This window comes from Peromyscus eremicus, chromosome 6 (assembly GCF_949786415.1).
Source record: "Peromyscus eremicus chromosome 6, PerEre_H2_v1, whole genome shotgun sequence".
Classification (NCBI taxonomy): Eukaryota; Metazoa; Chordata; class Mammalia; order Rodentia; family Cricetidae; genus Peromyscus; species Peromyscus eremicus.
In genome coordinates this window covers 44,519,956-44,544,568 of record NC_081421.1, presented here as the reverse complement: position 1 = coordinate 44,544,568, position 24,613 = coordinate 44,519,956, and the positions used below count along the sequence as shown (strand labels likewise).

Sequence of the window (24,613 nt, the reverse complement as noted above, 5' to 3'; positions counted from 1 at the left end):
CTCATTTGACTATTTTGACATGTTGTTTTTATACATTTTAAGCATTTTAACCTTAATAACAAGTTCAGAAGTGAGTGACATAACCCATCCAGCTCCCTGGACCTACCTGGGAATCATTCAGTCTGCTCTGTCTCAGTAAATGACATTTCTGTCCTTCAGTTGCTTGAGCCAAAACCTTAGTGTCATCATCTCATTGCATTCATGTCCTGTTCAGTATAGTAAATTTTGTAGGTTTAACTCATACACATACACACACGCACATGCGCACACACGGAGTTTAGATCTTTAATCCCACTCAGATCTCTTCCCTAAAATATGGTATATTGTTAAGCTATGGTATATTGTTAACACAGAAGCTAGGGAGATTTTTTTTTTCTTTTGTTTTGTTTTCAAGACAGGGCTTCTCTGTATAGTCACAAACTCACAGAGATCTGCCTCCTCTTCCTCCCAAGTGCTGGGATTCAAGGCGTGCACCACCACGCCCTGCAGAGATTTGATATTCTTTTTTATTTTTAAGATTTATTTCTTTATTATGTACACAGTGTTCTGTCTGCATGTGTCCCTGCAGGCCAGAAGAGGACACCAGATCACGTTACAGATGGTTGTGAACCATCATGTGGTTGCTGGGAATTGAACTCAGGACCTCTGGAAGAGCAGCCGGGGCTCTCTCCAGCCTGGATATATTTTTTTTTTTTTTTGTTTTTTTTGTTTTTTTTGTTTTTCGAGACAGGGTTTCTCTGTGTAGCTTTGCGCCTTTCCTGGAACTCACTTGGTAGCCCAGGCTGGCCTCGAACTCACAGAGATCCACCTGGCTCTGCCTCCCGAGTGCTGGGATTAAAGGCATGCACCACCACCGCCCGGCCGGATATTCTTAATAAAGTCACTTGGTCTCAGTTTCTGTCTCTAAAATGAAGTAATTTAAAGTAAATGATTTTTATTCTTTTCACTTACAAAATCCTATAATGTGATTTGTTTAAATTTTTCAATAAAAGGAGCTGGAGAGATGGGTCAGTGGTTAAGAGCACTGGCTGCTCTTCCAGAGGACCCAGGTTCAATTCCCAGCACCTATATGGTGGTCCACAACCATTCATAACCCCAGTTCCAAGGGGTAGGACACCCTCTTCTCACCAAGCACACCAGATGTGAAAGTGATGTGCAGACAAACATACAGACAAAACATTCATACACATAATACATTTTTTAAGTTAGAAATATTTTCATGAAAAAAAAATGAATAGAAGCAATTAGAAAGAAAAAATCACTCTGATGAGGGCCTTGTCCTCCTAGGACATGTAACAGCCCCTTCTGAGCAACTTCAAAGGGCTATCCAAGGAGACAACCAACTTTGCCCAGGAACTCCAATAAACCCTACTTGCAGGGATAGAATGCAGGTTTGAGGGACTGAGTGCAATAGCCAGAAGCCCAAGGGGGAGGCAGCAGAGATCTGTGGTTGGCAGTTTGTTAGTTCCCTCCATCTAGAGAAACTAGGGTTGAAATGGCCCCTCAGGATGAGAGCAGCTGCCACAGACAGCTTATAAAATACTCCCTCATTCACTGTGGCTTTTAACAGCCGCATACATGGGTCTCCCCTCCTCTGGCCCACAGGCTGCTAATGGCATGGTTTTTGTTTTTGCTTCATTACATGCCTTTGTTGACTTTTATTATATATATTGATTCACTTAAAGGCAGGACCTAGAGAAGACACTTTGCTGTTTCCTGGCTCTGAATGTGTTAAATAAAGCAATAGACAATAAAAAAATTTTTTTTCATAAGAAAATCATGAATTTAAGTTTATTTTGTTCTTATAACATAGAAAGAAAGCATTCCTTGATGCTAGTCATAATGCTTTTGATTTTCATATTTTTACCTTTATTTAATTTTTCTTGGTGGGGACTCTTTTGTGTTGGGGTCTTGTGTAACCCTTTTATCCTGAAGCTCTATGTAGACCAGACAGGCAGTGACCTTGCAGTGACCCTCTTGCCTCCTCTACCTTCTGAGAGCTGGAATTATGCCATCATACCTGACTTTCGGACTTTGTTTGTATACGTGGATGGTTATTTTTGTTTGTTTGTGTTTGTTTTAGATTTATTTATTGTATATTTATATGTACCATCTATGTACCTAGAGCCTGTGGAAGTCAGGAGATGGCATTGTATCTCTGGAAACTGCAGTTAGGAATGGATGTGAGTGCTGGGAATCCATCCTGAGTTCTCTGCCAATGCTCTAAATAGATGAGTCATCTCTCCATTCCCAGAGTTTCTGTTTTTTGTTATTTTGAGGCAGTCTCGATATATCCTCCAGGCTAGCCTTGAACTCAAGGGCAACCTTTCAATCTCGTTTTTTGCTAGTACTGAAATTATAGGCATGAGCTGCCATGCCCGGTTTAATATTAAAAAATAATTGTTTTCTCATCTAAAAATGTACCAGATCGCAGGGAAATCAGATTCTTCTGCAGTCTTGTAAAAGCTTGGTTCTGCTGACTTCCTTAATTTGATTAAATCTGCTTTCCTTTCTTAATTTTTCCCACTGTCATTCCCATGTGTTTTCTTCAACCAGTCATTCATAACAGTTCCTCCACTTTTGTTTCTCCTGTTACAAACCTGGAAAGGTTGAAGGAAAATGAACACTCTTACAAGCAGTAACTGGTCGCTTGAATCTATATATCCTACTTTGTTTAGCTAATACATGTCTTTGTTGTCCTCAGTCTCTGCCGTTGCTTTCATGTCCACTGTCCAGTTTGTCCAACACCAGCTAGCCTAGTGTTAAGTTCCAAATAGTGTTAAATGCCTGCTCTGGTCGGTAAGTGATGTCTACTCTGGGAAAACTCCACTGTAACCCTTCACTAAGAAAATTCAATGAGGAGAAAAGATTTGGTTCTTATTTTCAAGCCATAGTTTAATTTCTCAAAGATAGTGTTTATTGGTAGAGGTAATAAAGTTCTAATTAGTACACACTACGAGTGATGAGCATCAGATTGGAATTTCTTCTCTCAGTGTAAGTGAAAAGATACACGCAACTTGAGTAAGTAATGGCCTGATTCAGTGCAGGAGCAAGTTATTAAACCAGTAAGGGAACTAGTTCTACATACCTTCCTTTGAAATAATTCATATATAATTATAGGCATCAGAATCTTAGTCTGCCACTGCTACATCCTCTGCTCTTGATTTACCAGACTAATTGGGCTAAATAGCTTGCACCTACCAAGTATTCTAGGTTGTGGTGCTTACTTGGGCTAACATCTGCAATTAAAACAAAGTATACTTTTTATAAAATTGATGGGACTCTTGGCTTACCCGTCCATTCTTTACTTCTGACCTTCTTTCACAGATCTGCACATAACACCTTTTAAAAACTAGTGTATATGTATTAATTGTAAGAGCAATAGGCTTCATTCATTTCCATAATGTATATACATACTTTGATTGGATTTGCTGTTATCCTTTCTTATCTTTCTTCTCCCTCCCTTTGCTCTTCCACACCCCCTCATGGTATACCATTTTGAATTTCATGTCTCTTTCTCTCTGTCCTAAATTCCACAGATGAAAAATAAACATGTAATGGTTGTCATTGTGAGATTGGCTTATTTCATGTAATATAATCTCTAGTTCCACTCATTTTCCTGCAGACAATATGATTTCATTCTTCTTTGGCTGAATCAAACTCTGTTGACTATGTATATACCATATTGACTTTATACAACATTCATCTGTTGACGATACTGAAGCTGATTCCGTGACTTGGCATTGGTAAAAGTGCAGCAGTAAACATAGGTATGCAGGTATTCATAGTAAGCTGACTTCGATTCTTGTGGGTATATACCTACAAACAGTATAGCTTGAGTATATAACAAATGTGTTCATTTTTTTGTAAAACCTCCATACTGATTTACATAGTGACAGTTTTGTTTTTTTATTTTTTTATTTATTTTATTTTTTTTTTTTTTGGTTTTTCGAGACAGGGTTTCTCTGTGTAGCTTTGCGCCTTTCCTGGAACTCACTTGGTAGCCCAGGCTGGCCTCGAACTCACAGAGATCCGCCTGGCTCTGCCTCCCGAGTGCTGGGATTAAAGGCGTGCACCACCACCGCCCGGCCCAGTTTTGTTTTTTTAATGTTTTCTCTTTTAAAATTTTATTTTTATTTGCATTAGCATTTTGCCTGCATGTATGTGTGTGTGAGGGTGCCAGATATCCTGGAACTGGAGTCACAGACATTTGTGAACTGCCGTGTGGGTGCTGGGAATTGAACCTGGGTCCTGTGGAGGAGCAGCCAGTGCTCTTAACCACTGAACCATCTCTCCAGTCTCCTCCATAGTGACAGCTAATTAACATTCTCACCAACAACGTATTAAGTGTTCTATTTGCCATGTATCCTAATCAACATTTGCTGTTTTGGTTTTCTTGCTGGTAGCCATTGTGTCTAGAATGAGATGGAATCCCAATGTAACTTTAATTTCTATAACTTTGCATTTCCCTGGTAGTTAAGGATGTTGAAGTTATTTATTATCTATGTGTAATTCTTCATTTGAGACAGAGTCTCTTTGTGTGACCCACATAGTCTTGAATTGAACTGGGAATTGTGCTGGGAATTGAACCTTAGTCCTCTGCAAGAGCAGCCAGTACTCTTAGCCACTGAACCATTTCTCCAGCCCCCAGATCAATTTCTTACGAGTTTGAGGCCAGCCTGGTTCCAACATAACGAGCCAAGATTACACAGTGAGAGGCTGTCTCAACACTATTTCTGTCATAAGAGTACAACCTTCTTTTTCAAAACTTTTATTCCATTGTGTGTGTGCACGTATACACCCTTACATAACACATCACTTGTGTTAGAGGACAGCTTGTAGGAGTTGATCTTCCTTTCCATTATGTGGGTCTCAGGGATCAAACTCAAGCCTTTAGGCTTTATGGTAAATGATTTTATCCACTGAGCCATCTCTCTCTTCTTGAGGGTGTGAATATACTGTGCATCTGGTCCATCTTTGTATATATGTAATACTTAGCAAATAGGTGGTTAATAAGATTTTCATAGATCCCAATCTGTGTTGTTGGGCATTGTCTTGTTTTTAAGATTAGTGTCTTTTTTGTAGCCTATGCTGGCCTCAACGCACAGGCCTTCCTGTCTTGATTCTAGACTACTGGTGTTACAGCTGTGTGCCACCAGGCTTTACATTTTTTAAATGCTTTTTCTCTAATGAGATAATTTTTAATTAATCTAAGTCTTGATTTTGTCCAAGAAAATTTTAAATACCAAAATTCTTAAAATATGTTATACCATGAATTAATTTTAGAGTTTCAGAGAACTGTGTATTGGTTAAAAAGTGACTTGAAAATTAGCAAGATTTAGGTAGCCACTAACTGGAAATCAAGTAGCTATTAATTGGAAGGTATTAGACCTATATTCCAATAAGAGCAGGGGACATGTTTAAACCCTAGCATAATGATATCAACATGGTAAATATTTTTTAAATTAAAAAAAAATTCATACCTTTGAAGAAGAAATAACACTTTGGATTCTTTTTTTTTTCCCCCTCAAGACAGGGTTTCCGCTGTGTAGCTTTGGAGACTGTCCTGGAACTTGCTCTGTAGACCAGGCTGGCCTTGGCTCACAGAGATCCACCTGCCTCTGCCTCCTGAGTGCTGGGATTCCATGACTGGGTACATTCTGGATTCTTTAAGAACTAGTTGCTTGAACCTTTCATAATTGATTTCTTTTTGCTTTAATTTTAAGATTTTGGAACTGTATGACAAATTTGAAAATTACAGGTTTTAAAATTCTGTGCTAAAGGCCGGGTGGTGGTGGCGCACGCCTTTGATCCTAGCACTCGGGAGGCAGAGGCAAGTAGATCTTTGTGAGTTCGAGGCCAGCCTGGGCTATAGAGCGAGATCCAGGACAGGCACCAAAGCTACACAGAGAACCCTGTGTGCTAAAGTTTATCTGCAACCTCCTCACTTTATAGTCCTCTCCCCTCCCTCATTTATCCTTTGCGTATCTGTGGCTTATAAATAGGTTTTTGGCCAGTTTGGCAACTTTTGGGAATTCTAATTGACAGCACTGTTTAGTGCAGTGTGAATTTTGTGAATTCACAACCATTGAATCTACATGTAATATGCAAAGCCTGATTTCTAAGATGGGGAGACTGAGATCTACGAAGCCTTATATGCACCTTTCATAGGACCTCAAGAATAAAAGTCCTTGATCTGAGATGGCTCTACTTTGGAAAGAGAAGTTAAAAAACTCTTACCCTATAGTAAAGACTCTGTCAAATCTCTTCCTTTGCAAATAATTTCTACAGGTAACAATAGCTCCAGTCGTATGTTGTTGTTGCCTTGTTAAATTGGGTCAATAGGAGACACAGCCCGCCAGCACCCGATTGGACCAAGAGAGCCTTTGTCCAGTGACTGATGGAGGCAGATGCTGAGATCCACGGCCAGGCGCCAGGCTGAGCTCCGGGAATCCAATCGATGAGAGAGAGGAGGGATTCTGCAGGCGGGGGACCTCGAGATCATGATGGGAAGAAGCGCAGAGATGACCGGCCACACTAATGGAAGCCCATGAACTATAGACTAGTGGCCGTGGAGCCCCCATGGGACTGGACTAGGCCATCTGGATATGGAAGATGGTTGTTTGGCTCGAACTGTTTGTGGGGCACCCAGGCAGGGGGATCGGGATCCGTCCCTGATGCATAGGCGACCTTGATTTGGGGGATGTGGGATGGCTTGGGAGGGAGGGGTGGGAGGAGGGAGGAGGTGGGATCTGTGGGTGGTATGTAGAGTGAGTAGAAAATTTCTTAATAAAGAAAAACAAACAAAAAAAATGGGTCAGTAAGTTCTTTATTAGTGGTTTTTGAGACAGGGTTTTGTTATATAACCCAGGCCAGTCTTGAGTTTGAGATCTTCCTGGGTTTTTTTCTTTTTTAATTCTAAATTATTGAAACCTCCAACTTTAATAAATAGGATATATTACAGTGGAGGATGGACTTGTATAATAGTTTGCACTAATGTGAAGAAGGTAAAGTTCAGTACACTCCTGTCTTCTTTAAGGGGCAGTGCTTACTAATGACACTTTCCCAGGGATTTAATCCCTCTGCCCCTCAGAAATCTATCTTAGTTACCTTAGTTGAACTGTCTTTTAGATAACACACCTTAGAGGCACAATAGTCAGGATGGGGCATAGAGCATAGGTGTTTGTTTTGTGTTAAAATAAGCAAAGCTTATTGGTCAAGTTGAGTATCTCTCACCCAAAATGCATGGGCCAGAATAGCTTTACTTTACATTTTCAAAATTGAGCATATATTTAAAATAAGACCGAAGTCCAAACATGAAATTCATTTATATTTTATGTTATATATATATGGTAAATGATAGTTATATAATATGTCAAATAATTTTGAGCATGAAATAATTTGTGGTGTATAGTTTATCACTTGAGATATGTCAACATTCCAAATTTGGATTTTTAGAGAATTTTGGATCTCAGATTTTCATATTACTGAATCTTAGCCTATAACACTTTTACTTTAATATGAGCCTTAGACTCTCAAATTGGCTTGAACTCTACTTCCAGATGTTTGGAAAATGATGTGGCTTACTGGATTCTAATCCTCTGTTTGGGGGGCTAGTTTAATATAAGCTTCAGTTTTCATATTTACGTGAATATGTAAGAAGAAAAATTTCTTCAGGTTGTAATGTTTAAATGAGATACTGGATCTTAAAACTCTTAGTTCATAGTTGATTATTCATTTTGCAATATTTATTTTGTTAGCATTTTAAATTTTGTCTTATTAAAGTCCTTATCTGTTCCAAAAATCAAAAGATCACAGACTAAAGTAATGTGATCAAAAATTGGGGCAAAGTTTTCTACACATATAAAATTAAGATAGCACATATAAAATTAAGCTAGTTAAGAAATAGTGCTTATCCTTGTTATCTCATAGAGAGAGGATTTATATTGTAGTGGGGGGGTTACCAGTAAACAAATAAAATTATATAGTAATTTAGGATGTGATACATGTTATGATAAAGGATAGTATATAGATAGAAATTTGGTGAATGCCTTAATAAGGAAGACTGAACACAGTAGATGGTAGGGGAAGAACATTCCCACCTGAGGACATAGCAGTAATGATAAGACTAACACACAGGAAGTGTCTAGGAACTTGGATGTATTTACTTATTTAAGCTTTACTGTAAATGTTAGAAGTAGGCTGAGTAGGGGTCTGGTTGCACAGCTCTATAAATCCCAACCTCTAAGACTAAGGCAAGAAGACAACAATTTCAGAAGACAACAATTTCAGAGCCTGCCCGAGGGAGTTCAAGGCCAGCCTGGCAACATTGTGAGACCTTGTCTTAAAATAAAAAGCAAAAAGAGGACTGGAGATAGAACTCAGTGGTAGAGTGCTTACCTCACTATTTGAGTGTAGTGTCACATGCTTTTAATACCAGCCCTCAAGCACTGGCAGGCAGGTCTTTGTGAGTTCTAGGCCAGCCTGGTCAACATAATAAGTTCCAGGCTAGCCAAGACTATATAATGAGATCCTGTTGCAAAAATCGACCTACCAAAAAATGAGGCGGGGACAGGACCCTATCCTACTCCTTTGTAGATGAGGAAGTTGAAGTACAGAGAGATACTAAGTCTAAAAACTGAACCCTGATCCATCTTGGGAGATACTACATACCATACATACCAGTTTTGTGTGTGTGTGTGTGTGTGTGTGTGTGTGTGTGTGTGTGTGTGTGTGTTTAAAAATAGTATATTTGATTTTTACCAAGTTGCCAAAGGAGTCCATGCATAGTATACAAAAATTAAAGCTATGAAGATTATTGGGGTTGCTCTGATAAGAGCAGACTAGAGAGAAAAGAAGTTGGAAGAGCAAGAGAGCGAGCCAGAAGAGATGGCCCAGTGGCTGAGAGCACGTGCTTACTCTTACAAAGGATTTGGCAGCTTAAAACTGCCTTTAACTTAAATTCTAAGGGATCTGATGCCGTCTTCCTACCTCCTTGGGCTCCTACACACACATGGTACACATATGCATTTGGGTGCTCATGCACACATGCACATAAATTAAAATATTTTTTAAAAGAAGAGCAAGAGAGATAACATATTAGGTGTTTGCATTGGTCTCAGAGAGAGAATGGCAAATTGGATTGAAAGAGTTACAGAGAAGATAATAAAAGGCAATAAGAGTTTGGATAAGTGAATGTATGATATATGAAAACATGGCTCCAGGTTTTGTATCTATGCAACTGGAAGGATGGATGAACCATTTATTAAGATGGAGTTGGGTGTTTGTGAAAGATCATAAAATGCAGTTTTGAGAGAAAGTTGAATGTATAGGCAGGTGGAAACTAGAAAAAGTTTTTCTTATTTCTTGTAGACTATGAGAAGACAACGAAATGAAGTTGTAGTTGAACTAAGAAAGGTAAGTATGGTTTACTATTGGTATTCTGAGAAATAGTTCTAATAACATAGAGAAAATATTAAGAATTGTAATTATTAAAATATACAACCTATTGTGTAATGAAATTGTATTTGTTGAATATAGTTAAGCTTTTTCAGTCTCAAGTGCTCCAGATTTCTTTCTTTTTTTTTTTTTTTTTCAAACAAATTTTTGTTTTTGTTTTTAGAAAACCATTGAAATTGGCAAGATAGGGCTGGAGAGATGGCTCAGTGGTTAAGAGCACTAACTGCTCTTCCAGAGGTCCTGAGTTCAATTCCCATCACCCACATGGTGGCTCACAACCACCTGTAATGAGATCTGGTGCCCTCTTCTGGCCTGTAAGGACACATGCAGACAGAACACTGTGTACATAATTAATAAATAAAATCTTTAAAAAAAAAAAAAGAAAGAAAGAAAGAAATTGGCAAGATACAACTTGCCCACTTTCCACTAATAGATGTGAACAAGTTTAGTTTTTATAACTTTTAATGATTTATGGAAATTCTAAACCATAGAGATACTGTTAAACTAAATAGTTCTGCTATTAATAGATAGTAGTTCTACCTTGCTAATTTGATACATACTAGTTTTGTCTTTTCAAATATTAAAGTAGACTAGAGTTGAGAATATAATTTTTGATTTGCCCCAAACATTTCAAGTAAAATTTAAAATGATCCTTGACTTTTGTTAATTTTTGCCCAATTTTGAACTGCCCAGCTTTTGCTTTGACTCTGCTTTTAGGTAATAAAGAGTCACTTTCCAGGTGATATATAAAATGGTTTAGTACTTTTGAATATGTATGTATGTATGTATGTATATGTATATGTATATGTGTATATATATGATTCTGGCTTAAACTGTCCATTAGCCATCTTAGTAAAACTATTTTGTTTTTACGGTTAGTTCACAGTTCATTAGAAATGAATAGTGTTTGTGATTTGGGACTCAAATTAGCGTTAAGTCGGTGCTTATTTCATAGTTTGATTTAATTTTTTTTGCATTTGTTTTTACATTTAAAAGGCATGTCATTATTTCAGTTTGTAGACACAGGATTGCTTAACTTCTGTATGAGAATAGTTAACTGTTTTCCTTATCTGAAATTGTTTGATTTTTTTTTTTCTTAAAGAATAAAAGAGATGAACATCTCTTAAAGAGAAGGAATGTACCACATGAAGATATCTGTGAAGACTCTGATATAGATGGTGATTATAGAGTGGTAAGTTATGTTATTCTGGTAATCTAAAACTTCCAGTAGATTTTTTTATAAACACTGCATTTAAAGATGACTTTTTAACTTTGTTTTCTCTTTAACTTCTTGCCAGCAAAATACCTCTCTAGAAGCTATTGTTCAAGTAAGTTGAGTTTTATTCACCTTTCTTTGTACTTTCTGGACTAAACAACTAATTACTGTGTCCATGTGATAAATTGTTTTATTTTTTTTTATAGAATGCTTCAAGTGATAACCAAGGAATTCAGTTAAGTGCAGTTCAAGCTGCTAGGTGAGTTAAAAGATCAAAATTCAAGTTCTTCAGACCCCTGTTTTAGATAGCTAAGTCTTCCAGCAGTGCTTGTATTAGTTAAAACAGTGACTCGAGTTATAAGCATAATGTATCATGTGTAACAAGTATACATTAAGTGTATATTGCTGCATTTACACTAGTGTTTTTCTAAGCCAGAAATGCCAAGTCTACATTTCAGTTGTGAAACCTGTGTTGTCGTATTTTTAGGAAAAAGCCAGAAAGACTTAGTGAGGCACTGAGGAGATAGCTCAACCTGGAGAGTGCTTGCTGTGCAAGCTCGAGGACCCCAGTTAAGTCCCCAGAACCCATGTAAAAAGCTGACCATGCAGCGCTGGCCTGCCCCTAGCCCTGGGAGTGGAGACTAGACCCATCCTTGGGGCTCCCCTGGCCAGGCAGCATAGCTGGCTTGGTGAGGCCGGGCCGGTGAGAAACCCTGTCTCACAAAACAAGGTGGGTAGCTCCTGAAGAGTGGCTTCTGAGGTTGACCTCTGGCTCTCACTCTATGTACATGCACACGGACATGAACACACATACACACATATACCCAGTTTATTATTGAGAAAGACCTTTGAATAACTAGTATATTGAGTAAGACATGATTGTATTATAACATAATGGTTGCTTTGTATATTTATAAATATAGAAGGATTGTTCATATAGAAATATTTAAATAAGATACTGGTCATAGTTGATAAGATTTGAAAGTGCAAATTATTTCACAGATTTGTGCAATATCTTATCAAATGTGTGAATCTTTTATATTTTATTATATGTGCTTATGTGTATTTGCCTTAACTAAGACAAATAGGGAAAATGTAGTGCTACATTATTGTATACCATAAGCTAAAGAACTACTTAGAGCTTGCTATAAGAGAGATCACGTTTTAAAACAGTAAATTCATGTTTATAAGAAAGATGGCTAAGATGTAAATTGTGGTCAAAGTATGAACTGTGGATTTCAGGGAAATCCTGAGACAATCTCAAGGCTATGTAAGAACAAACTGATTTCAAGATAACTTTAGGACTTATTATTTTCCTTTTTTTCACTGTGTTAATGATGTTACTGCAGAAGGAACTAGATGTAAAACTGCTGGAGCCTTGACACAAAGACAGACCTGGCACCAGATGATTCGTACTGTTTGTAGATATTGCACTCTATTATCAAATGAGAAAGGCAGGGTCTGGAGAGATGACTCTGTGCTGAAGAGCATTTGCTGTTCTTGCAGAAGACCTGGGTTCAATTCCCAGCGACCACAGTTCACATGGCAGCTCGCAACTGTCCATAACTCCAGTTGTAGAGAACCTGACACCTTTTGACCTCCTTGGGTACAAGGCACACGTGTGACGCACAGACACACGTGCAAGCATAACAGTCATACATAAAATAAACTGAGTCTTTAAAAAATTCAAATAAGGTAAAAGCCCTGACTTTATTTACACTTGTGCTAAGCACTGTGCTATGAATTATGGACAGTACTGTGGAAATCCTATGCAGTATTCTTTTCTTGATTTTAATGGAATATTTTTATTCTTTATAGGAAAATTTCTTACATGCACACTATGTATTTTGGCCATATCTACCTCTAACTTCCCTGACTTTCCTCCCAACAGATCCCCTTTCTAACTTCATATCCTCCCTTTTTAAAAAAGTTACTTTAACCTACTGAATCCAGTTAGTGCTTCCCATCCACTGGGGCTTGCTCAACCTACCAGTGGCCACACCTCCAAAGAGAAATGACTGTCTCTCAATAGCCGTCAACTGCCAACAGCTCCTTAGCTAGAGTAAGGCCTTGTGAACTCCTCCCTGATCCATGCTGGAAAGTTTGGTCTTGTGAAGGTAACCATACCTGTTGTGAGTTCATGAGTGCTGTGGCCATGTTATGTCCTGAGGTCAGTATTTCACAGCACTGTCCTCCAGCTCTTACATGCTTTCTTTACCTGCTTCCATAGTGTGCACTGATCCTTGAAGGGAGAGCGTGTTGATAGAGATGTCCCATTTGGGGCTGAACACTCTACAGTCACTTATTCTCAATACTTTGACCAGTTAGAGGTCTCTGTATTAACCATTACAGAAATACTTTTGACCAAGTACAAATCTATGGGTGTAAACATAAATATTTAGAAGGCAGTTTGGCAACATGATGATTAGCCAAACTACAATTGTAGGTTTACCCCTAGGACTATCACCTCTCTAACCATCGGTTTTTGACCAGGTTGACAGTGCCTGGTATGAATTCCCTTCTGTGGAACAAGACTCAGATCCAATGAAAAAGCAATTGGTTACCCTTGTTGACAGTCAGGCTACCCATCAGTATGTTCTTCTTTCCTGATGTGTCAGTATTGTCCCATGCTGGATCCAGCACTGATTACAACCATTAATGTCTGTCCTCCCCACCCCACCCCCAATCCCCAGTGGCCTAGATCGTCCTTCCCACACTATGAAAATTAGCTAATACAGAGGAAGTTTGTGGATCAGTTCCAGATTGAATTTTTTTATGTTCTGCTAGTAAAATATAGTTTAGATTCTGGCCTGAGGGTATATATCTCAGTTTGGTAGAATGCTTCTTGCCTAGTATGTACAGATATGATACCAAGCTCTGTGTAAAACTGGTGTATTTTCACACACCCGTAATCACAGTTCTTAGGAGGTAGAAGCAGGAGGATCAGAAATATATGATCATCCTTAGCCACGTAGGAAGTTTGAATAGCCTTGGATATATGAGAACCTATCTTTTTTTTAAAAAAAAAAAAAAAAAGAAAGAAAGAAAAAGAAAAAACAGTAGTAGTAGTAATAGTAGTAGTAGTAGTAGTAGTAGTAATTGTTTAGAATTTATAGGGACTGCAGAGCCATTTAAAAGTAGTGGCACCCAGCAGCAAGTGTGGGACTATGCCGTACACATACTCTTAGAATTGAGAGGTGGTACAGAACTTGAAATAAATAGATGGCTAGGCATTCCTAGTGAGGAGAGGAGGAAACAAAGTGCTCAGAGATGAGATCACATTGGTCCCAGGCTGAGTCAGTTAGGTAAGGTGTAGCCACCTTATGGAGCAGGTGAAAAGTAAGACAAGGAGTTTTCTATTCATAAGGTAGTAGATGGGTGACTGTCCCTTCCAGAGAGTGATGCTCTGACTAGACTTTATTTAACCTTGTCTTTATATAGTTGTACAGCAGAGTCCAGTAAGGAGAGTATGTTAGTAGTAAGATTTATGTTAGTTAGTGTTGTTGGGCTTTCATGATATTTAATATGTATAGAGTGGGATGAATTGAACACTGTGGTCACTTTAAACATGCCACCCTTTGGACTCTTATTCTTTGTATGGCCTGGGATACCTAATTTTGGATATTTGAAAAACCTATTAATTCTTTTCTCAGTGAAGTAAATGATATGTTGTAGTTTGTCTGTCTTTTTCTCTGAGCTTAAAATTGACTCCGAACATAGCACATATAAAAACCTCTAGTTGTGCCACACCTTTAATCTCAGCACTCAGGAGGCAGAAGCCAGGACTACATAGTAAGAACCTGTCAGTTTTTTGTTTGTTTTTCTTTTTCAAGGAAATTTAGTTAACCTTTTTAGTTACCATATTCAGAACTGTGGAGAGGGAACAGTATTATATTAATAAAATGGCAAAATGTCTATCATATTTTTCTAATTATTGGCCCTACTTATAAATTTAACTTATTAACAGTCTTTTCATGATTAGAGAAAATATTGCATTATATGAAGTATAAGAAGTAACTTTCAAAGTGTATAGTTATGCCATCTCTTCAGATTTACAACAATAACTATATCCAATGTAAATTTGAATTTAATTGTAATAATATATGACATTAAGTTTTACAAGAGGTGTCTATCTTACAGGAAGCTTTTGTCCAGTGATCGAAATCCACCAATTGATGACTTAATAAAATCTGGAATATTGCCTATTTTAGTTCATTGTCTCGAAAGAGATGACAAGTAAGTATATAAGTATTTATCTTAAATTAGAATATGTTCTTTGGAAAGGGTAGATTTGCTAGTTTAATCTTTAAAGGAAAATGACCCAAGAGGTAGAGGCAGGAAGGTCAGAAGTTCAAAGTCATGTTTGGCTATACATAATGAGTTCAGGGACTATCTGGACTAGAGACCCTGTCTCAGAAACAAAAACCAAGCATGAGGATACATGCTTGTAATCTGAGAACTCTGGAAGTTGCAGTTCAAGGCCATCCTGGGCTTTGTAGAGAGAGGTTTTCTTTTTAAAAAAGAAAGAAAGGTTATGGGATAGAATTGAAAATTAAAATCAAGGTAAGAACCAAAAACAAATTTGAGAATGATTTTTAACTTGTGAGCTTTGAAAATTGGCAAAATAAGTACTTGAAAACTGAGGAATAATGTGAAAGTAAGTGTCTATTTTAATAAAGATATAACTAAAAATACTAAGAAGGGCATTTGGGGGACATGTATGAACTTCATAATGAAATGATTGGATTGTTATGTTTTTAAGGATAGATGGATAAATAAACTTTTGAACAACATTTTAAATACTAGAGGGAATAAATGGTTGGCAGACATTTAGGTGAAGTGAAATGTATGGTTAAAATCTCTTGTTCTTTGGTAGTCCTTCTTTACAGTTTGAAGCTGCATGGGCTTTGACAAACATTGCATCTGGAACGTCTGAACAGACGCAAGCAGTGGTTCAATCCAGTAAGTTGTTAATTAACAAAATTGTGACACACACACACACCCCCCATTGGTAAAAAAAATAAACTGTAATGGCCAGGCATAGTGGCACATGCTTTTAATCCCAAGGCTTGATGTAGAAGGATCATGAGTTTGAGGCCTCATCTTATAAATAAATAAATCCATAGACCCTCATAAAAGATATAACTATATTATAGAATAGTATCTACCCATAAGACATTTTGCTTGCAGGTATGCCTGTGTGAGGGCATTGGATCCTCTGGAGCAGGAATTACAGACAGTTGTGAGCTGCCATGTGGATGCTGGGAATTGAACCTGGGTCCTCTCGAAGAGCAGCCAGTATGCTCTTACCCACTGAGCCATCTCTCCAGCCCCTCTTTCACTCTTACTTCTTTTATATAGTTCCTAATGACTAGGAAGAGACTGAGTTGTTTCTTATTTTGTTTTGTTTTGTTAAAACAGGGTCTCATGTAGCCCAGGCTGGGCTCAAACTCATTATGCAGGTAGGCTAGCCTTGAACTGCTAATCTTCCTGCTTCCATGTAAGTGCTAGGATTACAGGTGTTTTCTACGATTCCCAGTAAGAAAAAGACTTTGGATTTGTTTATCATTGATATCTTGTGTAGTATCTAAAAAAAATAGGTAAATGAGCTATTTTTTATTATGAGCATGATTGATCTACACACATACATAAATTATGTAGTATTCTTCAGAGTTCTGTGTAAAGGCAAGAAGAGTCAGTGCATGTTAGTCTGCTCAGGTATGTGGAGAGCTGTTTCTGTGTTTGCTCTCCACTTAGCAACAGAATTACCCTCTGATTGAGAAGGCGCTCTGAGAATCACTGGCCTAATGACTCCGATAGTCTTCATTTCAATGTCCCTATCCAAAGGTGATTTAAGCAAGGCAGGAGAGATGGCTCAGCAGGGAAAGCCCTTGCTGCCAAGCCTTATGACCTGAGCTTACTCCTGGACGAAGATGGTAGATAGTGTTGGTAGTTTGTATTATGTTGTATTGTTGGGAGTCTCGGTCAAAAAATAATTGAAGGAGCTTGTATTATCTTCCTCTTTAATCGTTACATATTTTCCTCTTTCAGATGCTGTGCCACTTTTCCTGAGGCTTCTGCATTCACCGCATCAGAATGTCTGTGAGCAAGCAGTGTGGGCATTGGGAAATATCATAGGTTTGTATAGAAGTTAGAGTGCTAATCCAATAAGTGGATAAACCACATACTAGCCAATCGAAATGACTGCTAGTGGTTGAAAAGTAATTTCTTGTCATTTCCAGTTTTTGTGAAATTGGCAGAGAAATTTTCATTGTGTAACTATAGAAATGTAAAGCAACAATAAACAGGAGCAGCATGTTTGTCGCTTAAGTTACCATGATATCTTTTTGTTGGTAGTCAACTCTTACTTAAGGAATTAACAGGGGTATCTAATAGTCTGATTAATTGTTGAACATTCTAAGTTCAACAATTCACTACCTTTGCACTTATAAATAGCTATAGGGAGAATAATTGACACAATCTCAGTGTTTCAAGCATTTGTTTTTAGTTAGAGGCTTTGGGAGCGGTTGAGATGGGCTTTCTTTTTGTAGCCCTGGCTGTCCTGGAACTCACTCTGTAGACCAGCTGACCTCGAGCTCACAGAGATGCACCTGCTTCTGCCTCCTGAGTGCTGGGATTAAAGGCATTTGATACCACAGCCCAGCAGTAGAGGTATTTTTCCATTTGTTAATGGTAATCTAGCTGACCTAGAACTCTTGATCCTCCTACCTCAGCTGGAGCACACACACACATCCCCAAGTGCTGGGATTGCAGCCCTATACCACCATGTCTGTTTACTGGAGAATATAGTAACACAGACTTTGAAATTCAAAGAACTCAGGAAGTTGAGGCAGGAGAATTGCTGTGAGTTCAAGGCTAGCCTATACTACATAGCAAGACCCTGTCTGAAAAAAAATCAGAGATCCAATAATGGGAAAATTCTGGGATCTGAGTTACAGTCTGTTCTGCTGTAACTCAAGAGACCTCAGCTATGGAGGATGCGGCCGGAAAATCCCTTTTTAGTGCTCTCATTACTTGGATAAAGAGAGATTCTGGAGATTGTTTTAAATGATGACATTTCACTTATTCTGTGTATATGCATGCTTGCATGTGTAGTGCAGCATATATTTTCCAGGCTGACCTTGAACTCACCATATAGCCCTGGTTGCATTGAACTCAGAGCAGTTTTCCTGCTTAGCCTCTTGAATTCTAAGGTTCTAGGTGTGTGCCACCACAGTTGGTTGCATTAAGTCTTTAGTATATGTCCCTTCTAGGTCTGATGTGAGATGTTATGATTGGGAGTTTTGTGGGCAGCTTGCTCTGTAAACTTACTAGTTCAGAGTACACTACCTTTAAAAAGGATGGTGCATATCCAGGTGCCTCCCTCCTTTGCTCTCCATTTTCCTGATGTTGTGACCTTTAATACAGTTGTTCCTCATGTTTTGATGACACTCACCATAAAATTATTCCGTTGCTACTTCACAACTGTGATTTTGCTACTGTTATGAATTGTAATGTAAAGACCTGATATGCAGGATAGCTGACAGCGACCCCCAAAGGGTTGAGACCCACAGGTTGAGAACTGCTGTATTAAAGGAACATCATAATATTTGGGGTTTTGTTTTTAATTCTAGTTACATTTTAGAATTAATTCAAATACATCACAGATATTATATGCAAGCAAGCTTTTACTTGTGGATTGTTTAGTTTTGCTTTAATATTAGGTCTCCACTTTGAACTCCTTACATTGCTAAAGCTAGCCTTGACTCCATTCTTCTGATTTCACCTCCAAAATACTGGAATTACAGACTTGTGCCTCCACACTAGACTTTAATATTGGATCATAACTATGAATTCTGCAACATTTTCTCAATAGTTATTTTGACATATCTTATATTAATTTGAAAGTTTGTTAAACTGAGTCGTTGAGGTAATGGTAACAAATGTCTGCTTAAGGTATATAAAAGAATTCCTGGGCCACCACACTTGAGGGCATAAATGCATCCTGTGAGCGAGCAGCTTATAAAGGCACAGATTCAAGTAATATGAGCTTGTATCTTACATTGTTTCTCTTGGCTCAAAGACCTAGAGTACCTATTTGTTAAATTCCTAAAACTTTATATAAAACTAAAGATATCTTATTAAAATATTAGAAGCCGCAATTTGTACCCAATGCTTTATGTTTTCTGAAAAGGCTTACTGTTGATTGATCTTATTAAATTAATCCTTCTACAGGTGATGGGCCTCAGTGTAGAGATTATGTGATAAGTCTTGGCGTTGTAAAACCTCTGCTTTCATTCATAAGTCCGTCTATTCCTATAACATTCTTAAGAAATGTTACCTGGGTTATGGTCAATTTATGTCGCCACAAAGATCCACCACCACCAATGGAAACGATTCAGGAGGTAAACAAAAGAAAAATACTTAGATACCATTATATGTATTTTTTAATCTGTGTATGTTTTGAATTGTTCATATTTCTCTTCTCAGATTCTTCCAGCTCTTTGTGTATTAATTCATCACACAGATGTAAATGTGAGTACATTCTTTGTATATTTATATATGTATGTGTGTATACATATGTATTGGATTCCCTCTGTAATACAGGAGAGAAATGAAAGCAATGTGTACTTGTATTCTCTCTCATAATTTACCATTTCAAGAACTGAGATAGGTATGTTATATTGACATTTGCTCTGGTTCCTCTATCACAAACTGTAGCTTCAGTGAAGAATCAAGCCTGTCATAAAGATGCACTTAGTCACCTCCCCTCACTATCATGATTGATTAGTCATGACCTTTATGGTTACCATATCTGGCAGCCTGGCTTTGAGAGTATATACACATGGTGATGTTTTTGTATTTTGAAGCATAAATTAATATTTAGCTTAAAGATAATAATTTGTATTTATGTACATACACCAAACTATGAAAACTTGTTGCTGTTCAGTTCCATTTTTCAGTCTTATCTCTCCAGTTACATCAGAGTCTTTTGATTAAATTTAAATTTCAGTGTTCTGCTTTTCAAAGATTTGCAGTAGCGTTTGTAATTATTAGAATATAAATAACTTGTTTTTCTTTCCACTTGTTTACCACCTCTGGATGAGATTGTGCCTATTTTTTACTTTTAGTGGGTCTTGAATATTCATTTCTCATTTGAATTATTATTTTTAGGGCTATCTTTCACAAATACTTTATCATTTACTAAATAATATTTACTATATGTATAGCCTTCTTAAGTTAGAACTAATCATTCTTAAGTCAGAACAAAGAAATAATAAGAGAAACTTATCTTACAATATAAAGTTTGTCAGATACAATTATATATTCTAGTTTGATTTGAAGTAGAATTTGGATCTAGGTACATCAATGATTTGTTTAACATTGGGCCTTCAAACAATGTATACAGTCTTTATAGATTCTCATCAAGACCGAATAACTTACATTTTTTTTGCCTTTGTCAACAAATTTTAGCCTATGATGAAAACTCCAGAGGATCCTGATATATTTTTGCAAATTGTGATGTAATTGTTTTACATGTGTTGATACCACTTTATGTAAATTCTTTCATTTTGTGTTGTGTTTTGTTTTACTTATTGGGACAGGGTCTCACTATATGGCCCAGGCTGGCCTCTCTCAAAATCCTTTTATCTTAAGCTCCCATGTGCAACACCATCTCTTGCTGTTTGAAAAAAAAAAAAAAAAGTGTGTGTGTGTGTGTGTGTGTGTGTGTGTGTGTGTGTGTGTGTTTAGAACTTTCTTGAATGCACTCCTCCTTCCCCCTTGCTCATTGTGAAACTCAGGGTGTTCTTGCACTCCTGTTCTTCCTTCTTTATTTCCTCAGAGCTTGGTTGTAGGCATGCACTACCATACCCATCATCACTAGTAGAAGTTAATCACAAAGCCCCTCCCATAGTTATAGCTACATGAAATATGTATTTCTAAGGCATTAGCTTTTTTACATATTTATTGCCTTGATCTTAATCTGTGGGGAACCTTCTATATAAGATATTGCCTGTAGTGTTTTTGTTGGTGGTAGTGTTTGTTTGCTTTGTAGCATTGAGGATTGAACCTAGAACCTTACAATTACTAGACAAATACTTAACCATTATGCTATATTTATCCCTAGCCCTCTTTTTACTTTTTATTTTGAGACCGGATCTCCTGTGGTGTCTTAGGTTGGCTTTGAACTCAAGTGTGTAGCCCAGGCCAGCCTTGAACTTGTGATCTTCATGTCTCAGCCTCTGAAATAGATGAGGTTACAAGCTTGTGGCCCAGCTTACCCTCATTGTTTGTTTTGTTATTTTCTTAGCATTTATCAGTTATACATATTAATGGATTTATTGTGCCATGTTTATACTTGTACATATTGTATTTTGATATTCATATTCTCTGTCTTTCTTACACACACACACACACACACACACACACACACACACACACACACCCTCTTTTGTCCTGGTAATACCCTTCCTGTTTAGAATTTGATGCCCTTCAACCTTCGTGTCTTTAGTGTGTATGTATGTGACCCAATGAGCTTCACTAGGGTTGCTAACTGGAGGAGCATGCATGAGGGAGTGTTTACAGGAGTTAGAAATGTCTTTCTAGTTGCTGTACCACTGAAGAAAATGCCCCTCCTTCTCCCCATTAACCTTTAACTGCTCAAGGGGGATTTATGTGTCCCATGAGTCCCTCTCCCTTCCATAACAGGGTATTGGTAGGCCCAATGTTATGCAGATGATCTTGACATTTCATGCCAATAAATTAGAGTTATAAACTTTCCCTTCTGCTTCTTCAGTAATGTTTCCTGACCTATGAAGAAGGTAATATAGATGCCCATTAATAGCTGAACATTTATTCTCAGGATTTTAACCAGTTCTGAATCTATGCAGATTACTAATCAATGCAAAAAGGTGCTTCTTTGGCCAAAGCTGATAGTAGCACTGTTACTTGCTATGGATATAAACAGTTATTTAGCAAGCAGTTTGACAGGCATATCACACCCATTTAGCAAAACAACAGCAATAAATTTCCTACCCCAGGACCTATAATATCCTCAACCACAGGCATATTACCAGATTTATAGTGCCAGATATGAATTCCCTCCTATGAAGCAGATATTAAATCCAATCAGAAAGCAGTTTGTTGTACCCATAACAGACCCTGCTACTATTGTACCAGTGGGCTCCTCTGTCCTGACTGGTCAGTGTTGATGCTAACAGAATTCAAAGCTGAGTAAAACTGTTGATAACAGTTCTTCCACAGCAGCCTGTGTAGACCTTCTGGTGTTACTCTGTTGAGAGAGGAGAAAGCTGGCATCCCAATTCCTTCTCTGTTTTTTACAACCAAGGCATGTAATAGGGTCTTACTATCTAATTCTTATGGACAAACCACAGCAGTAAAACTGCCTGAGTTGTTTTGTGAGGAGATAAAATTATTAGAATACTAGTACCCAGGCAGTAATAGTAGTATACATACCTGCATGGAACTAACATTATTAGAGAATTTCTTAAGTATATTTGACCTGTCCTAAGTATTATAAACCACTGTGTATGTTGGATGGGTGTGTGTGTAAATTTGTTTCTAACTATATACATTACCTACAATGTCCTTGGACCTATCATACTGCATTGTGAACATCTGACAAAAAATGTTGAATGTTTCATATTTTTTGTTGTTGGTTGGTTGGTTGGTTGATTTTCTATTTAATGTGTTATGTAGTTTGCATGTGTATTTTGCTGAAATAAGATTAGATACTGATCTGAGATTAGAACCATAATTAATTTATACACTATCCTAAATATAGTGAAAGATACAGAATAGAGATTGATGTTCTAGTGAGTTGAAGCAAGAAGAGAAAGATTTCAGATTGATTTTATGGTTAAGAATTATTAAAATGGCCAAATGGTGACACATCCCTTTAATCCCAGCACTTGGGAGACAGCGGCAGGTAGGTCTCTTAAGTTTGAGGCCAGCCTGGTCTACAGAGCAAGTTCCAGGACAGCTAGAGCTACATAGAGAAACCCTGTCTTGAAACCCTACCCCCAAAAGAAAAGAATTATTGAGAAAATATTTGAAGATTTGAACTTTTATTTTACTTATTAGATATTGGTAGATACTGTCTGGGCCCTCTCCTACCTTACGGATGCTGGCAATGAACAGATACAGATGGTAATAGACTCCGGAATAGTTCCTCATTTGGTTCCTCTACTCAGCCACCAGGAGGTTAAAGTTCAAGTAAGTTCATTTTGATTAAGAGGGGTTTTCTCACCACTAATTGATTTAAGCATGACTTCCAAAGATCAACAATTTCAAAATGTAAGGCATATTTTTCACTCAACAATGTAATGTATCTTTGATGTGGAAAGGTGAGTTATTTTATCCTAATTTTAAAGTAGAAAAAATGAGATAACAGCACTCCAGTTCATTAAAAAACCTTCCTTACCCTGCCAAACAGGAAGACTCTATTGTGAAGAGCTGTTTTCTAATATAGTGAAGCATGTTTTAGTGTAGCGCCTTGGGTGGCATCAGAAACCATTCTTCTTTGCTTTTTCCACCCTTCTCTGTCCCCTGCTTTACACACACACACACACACACACACACACACACACACACACACACACACACACACCCTGAAAGCATCCATTTTTATTCATCTGACAAGTTTGGTTAACACTGATGTACTGATTCTAAGATAAAGGATTTGAACTGAAATGTGTGGTTTAAAAATGTGTGGTTTAAGGATTTCCTGCTTGTCTCTGTTTTCTTGTTTTGTTATTTTGAAGTTCTTTCACATACTCTATCTCAGTGAGCCTCCATCTATGACAAGCAGGGAAAAGTAGAGCTAGAGCTGAAGCTATAGCTCAGATGTCCAGCACAGCCTCTGCACCACACACACACACACACACACACAGTGACGTCCCATTGCAGTCCAGCCTCTGCAACACACACACACACACACACACACACACACACACACACACACAGTGACATCCCATTGCAGTCCAGCCTCTGCAACACACACACACACACACAGTGACGTCCCATTGCAGTCCAGCCTCTGCACCACACACACACACACACACACACACACACACAGTGACGTCCCATTGCAGTGGTCAAGGAGGTAAAGCAAGCCCCCACCACCTTTCTAAGGTAAATAGTGAGTTTTAATCCTATAATGGCCTAGAATCTACAGTGCAATTAGATGAGGAAAGCTGTTCGACTAAGTTCCTTTTTCTTGCCCTTAGCTGGACATTGGAATCAACCATGAAGCTTAAAGAAAAAATTTTTTCTTTTTAAAAATTTCCCTTCCTTAGCCCCTAGAAATTGAGTAAAGCCATTCTATTTCCTACAAACTTAAGCTAGCTCTTGAAGTGGTACTAGTATGTATTAACAATGGAGATCCACTGACTTAAAATGAAAAAGGTACTTGAAAGATGGCACTGGGTAAGGTGCAGGCATGAGGACCTGAGTTCAGATCCTCAGCACTCAAAGGAATGCTGATGGGGCCGTTTGTCCTGTAATCCCAGCATTAGAGAGGTGGGGGGAGATCCCTGTAGCCAGGGAGCTCCAGATTCAGTGAGAGACTTTGGCTAAAAAAGGGGGCGGGGTGGCAAGCAATAGAGGACAACACCTAACATTGATCTCTCAAGCTTATGGACATGCATACACAAACTAAATAAAAATAAGAAGGGTTTCTTTTTCAAATTGAAACACTGTTTTAACAAAAGATTTGACCAACAGTAATTTTTTTTTAAAGAAATGTGTGTTTATTGTAAATATCTTTTGGGTGCGTGTGTGTTTTGAGACAGGGTTTCTCTGTGTAGCTTTTGGAGCCTATCCTGGAACTTACTCTGTAGCCCAGGCTGGCCTTGAACTCACAGAGATCCACCTGCCTCTGCCTCTGCCTCCCAAGTGCTGGGATTAAAGGCGTGC

The 24,613-nt window shown here is 37.9% G+C and overlaps 1 protein-coding gene across 3 annotated transcripts in view; it reads left to right on the top strand.

Moving 5' to 3' along the window:
- The window catches only part of Kpna4 (karyopherin subunit alpha 4), a 65,272-nt gene that overhangs the window by 21,058 nt on the left and 19,601 nt on the right, over positions 1-24,613 (top strand). For all 3 annotated transcript variants that reach the window (XR_009379814.1, XM_059265475.1, XM_059265474.1), the window contains 10 exons: positions 9,373-9,417; positions 10,562-10,651; positions 10,758-10,787; positions 10,882-10,934; positions 14,816-14,911; positions 15,552-15,637; positions 16,727-16,813; positions 18,911-19,080; positions 19,166-19,210; positions 22,781-22,912. Coding sequence is in view for 2 of the 3 variants with exons in the window: in XM_059265475.1 (XP_059121458.1) it covers positions 9,373-9,417; positions 10,562-10,651; positions 10,758-10,787; positions 10,882-10,934; positions 14,816-14,911; positions 15,552-15,637; positions 16,727-16,813; positions 18,911-19,080; positions 19,166-19,210; positions 22,781-22,912 (834 nt within the window). In the remaining variant the exon portion in view is untranslated. The remainder of the gene's footprint in view (positions 1-9,372; positions 9,418-10,561; positions 10,652-10,757; positions 10,788-10,881; positions 10,935-14,815; positions 14,912-15,551; positions 15,638-16,726; positions 16,814-18,910; positions 19,081-19,165; positions 19,211-22,780; positions 22,913-24,613) is intronic.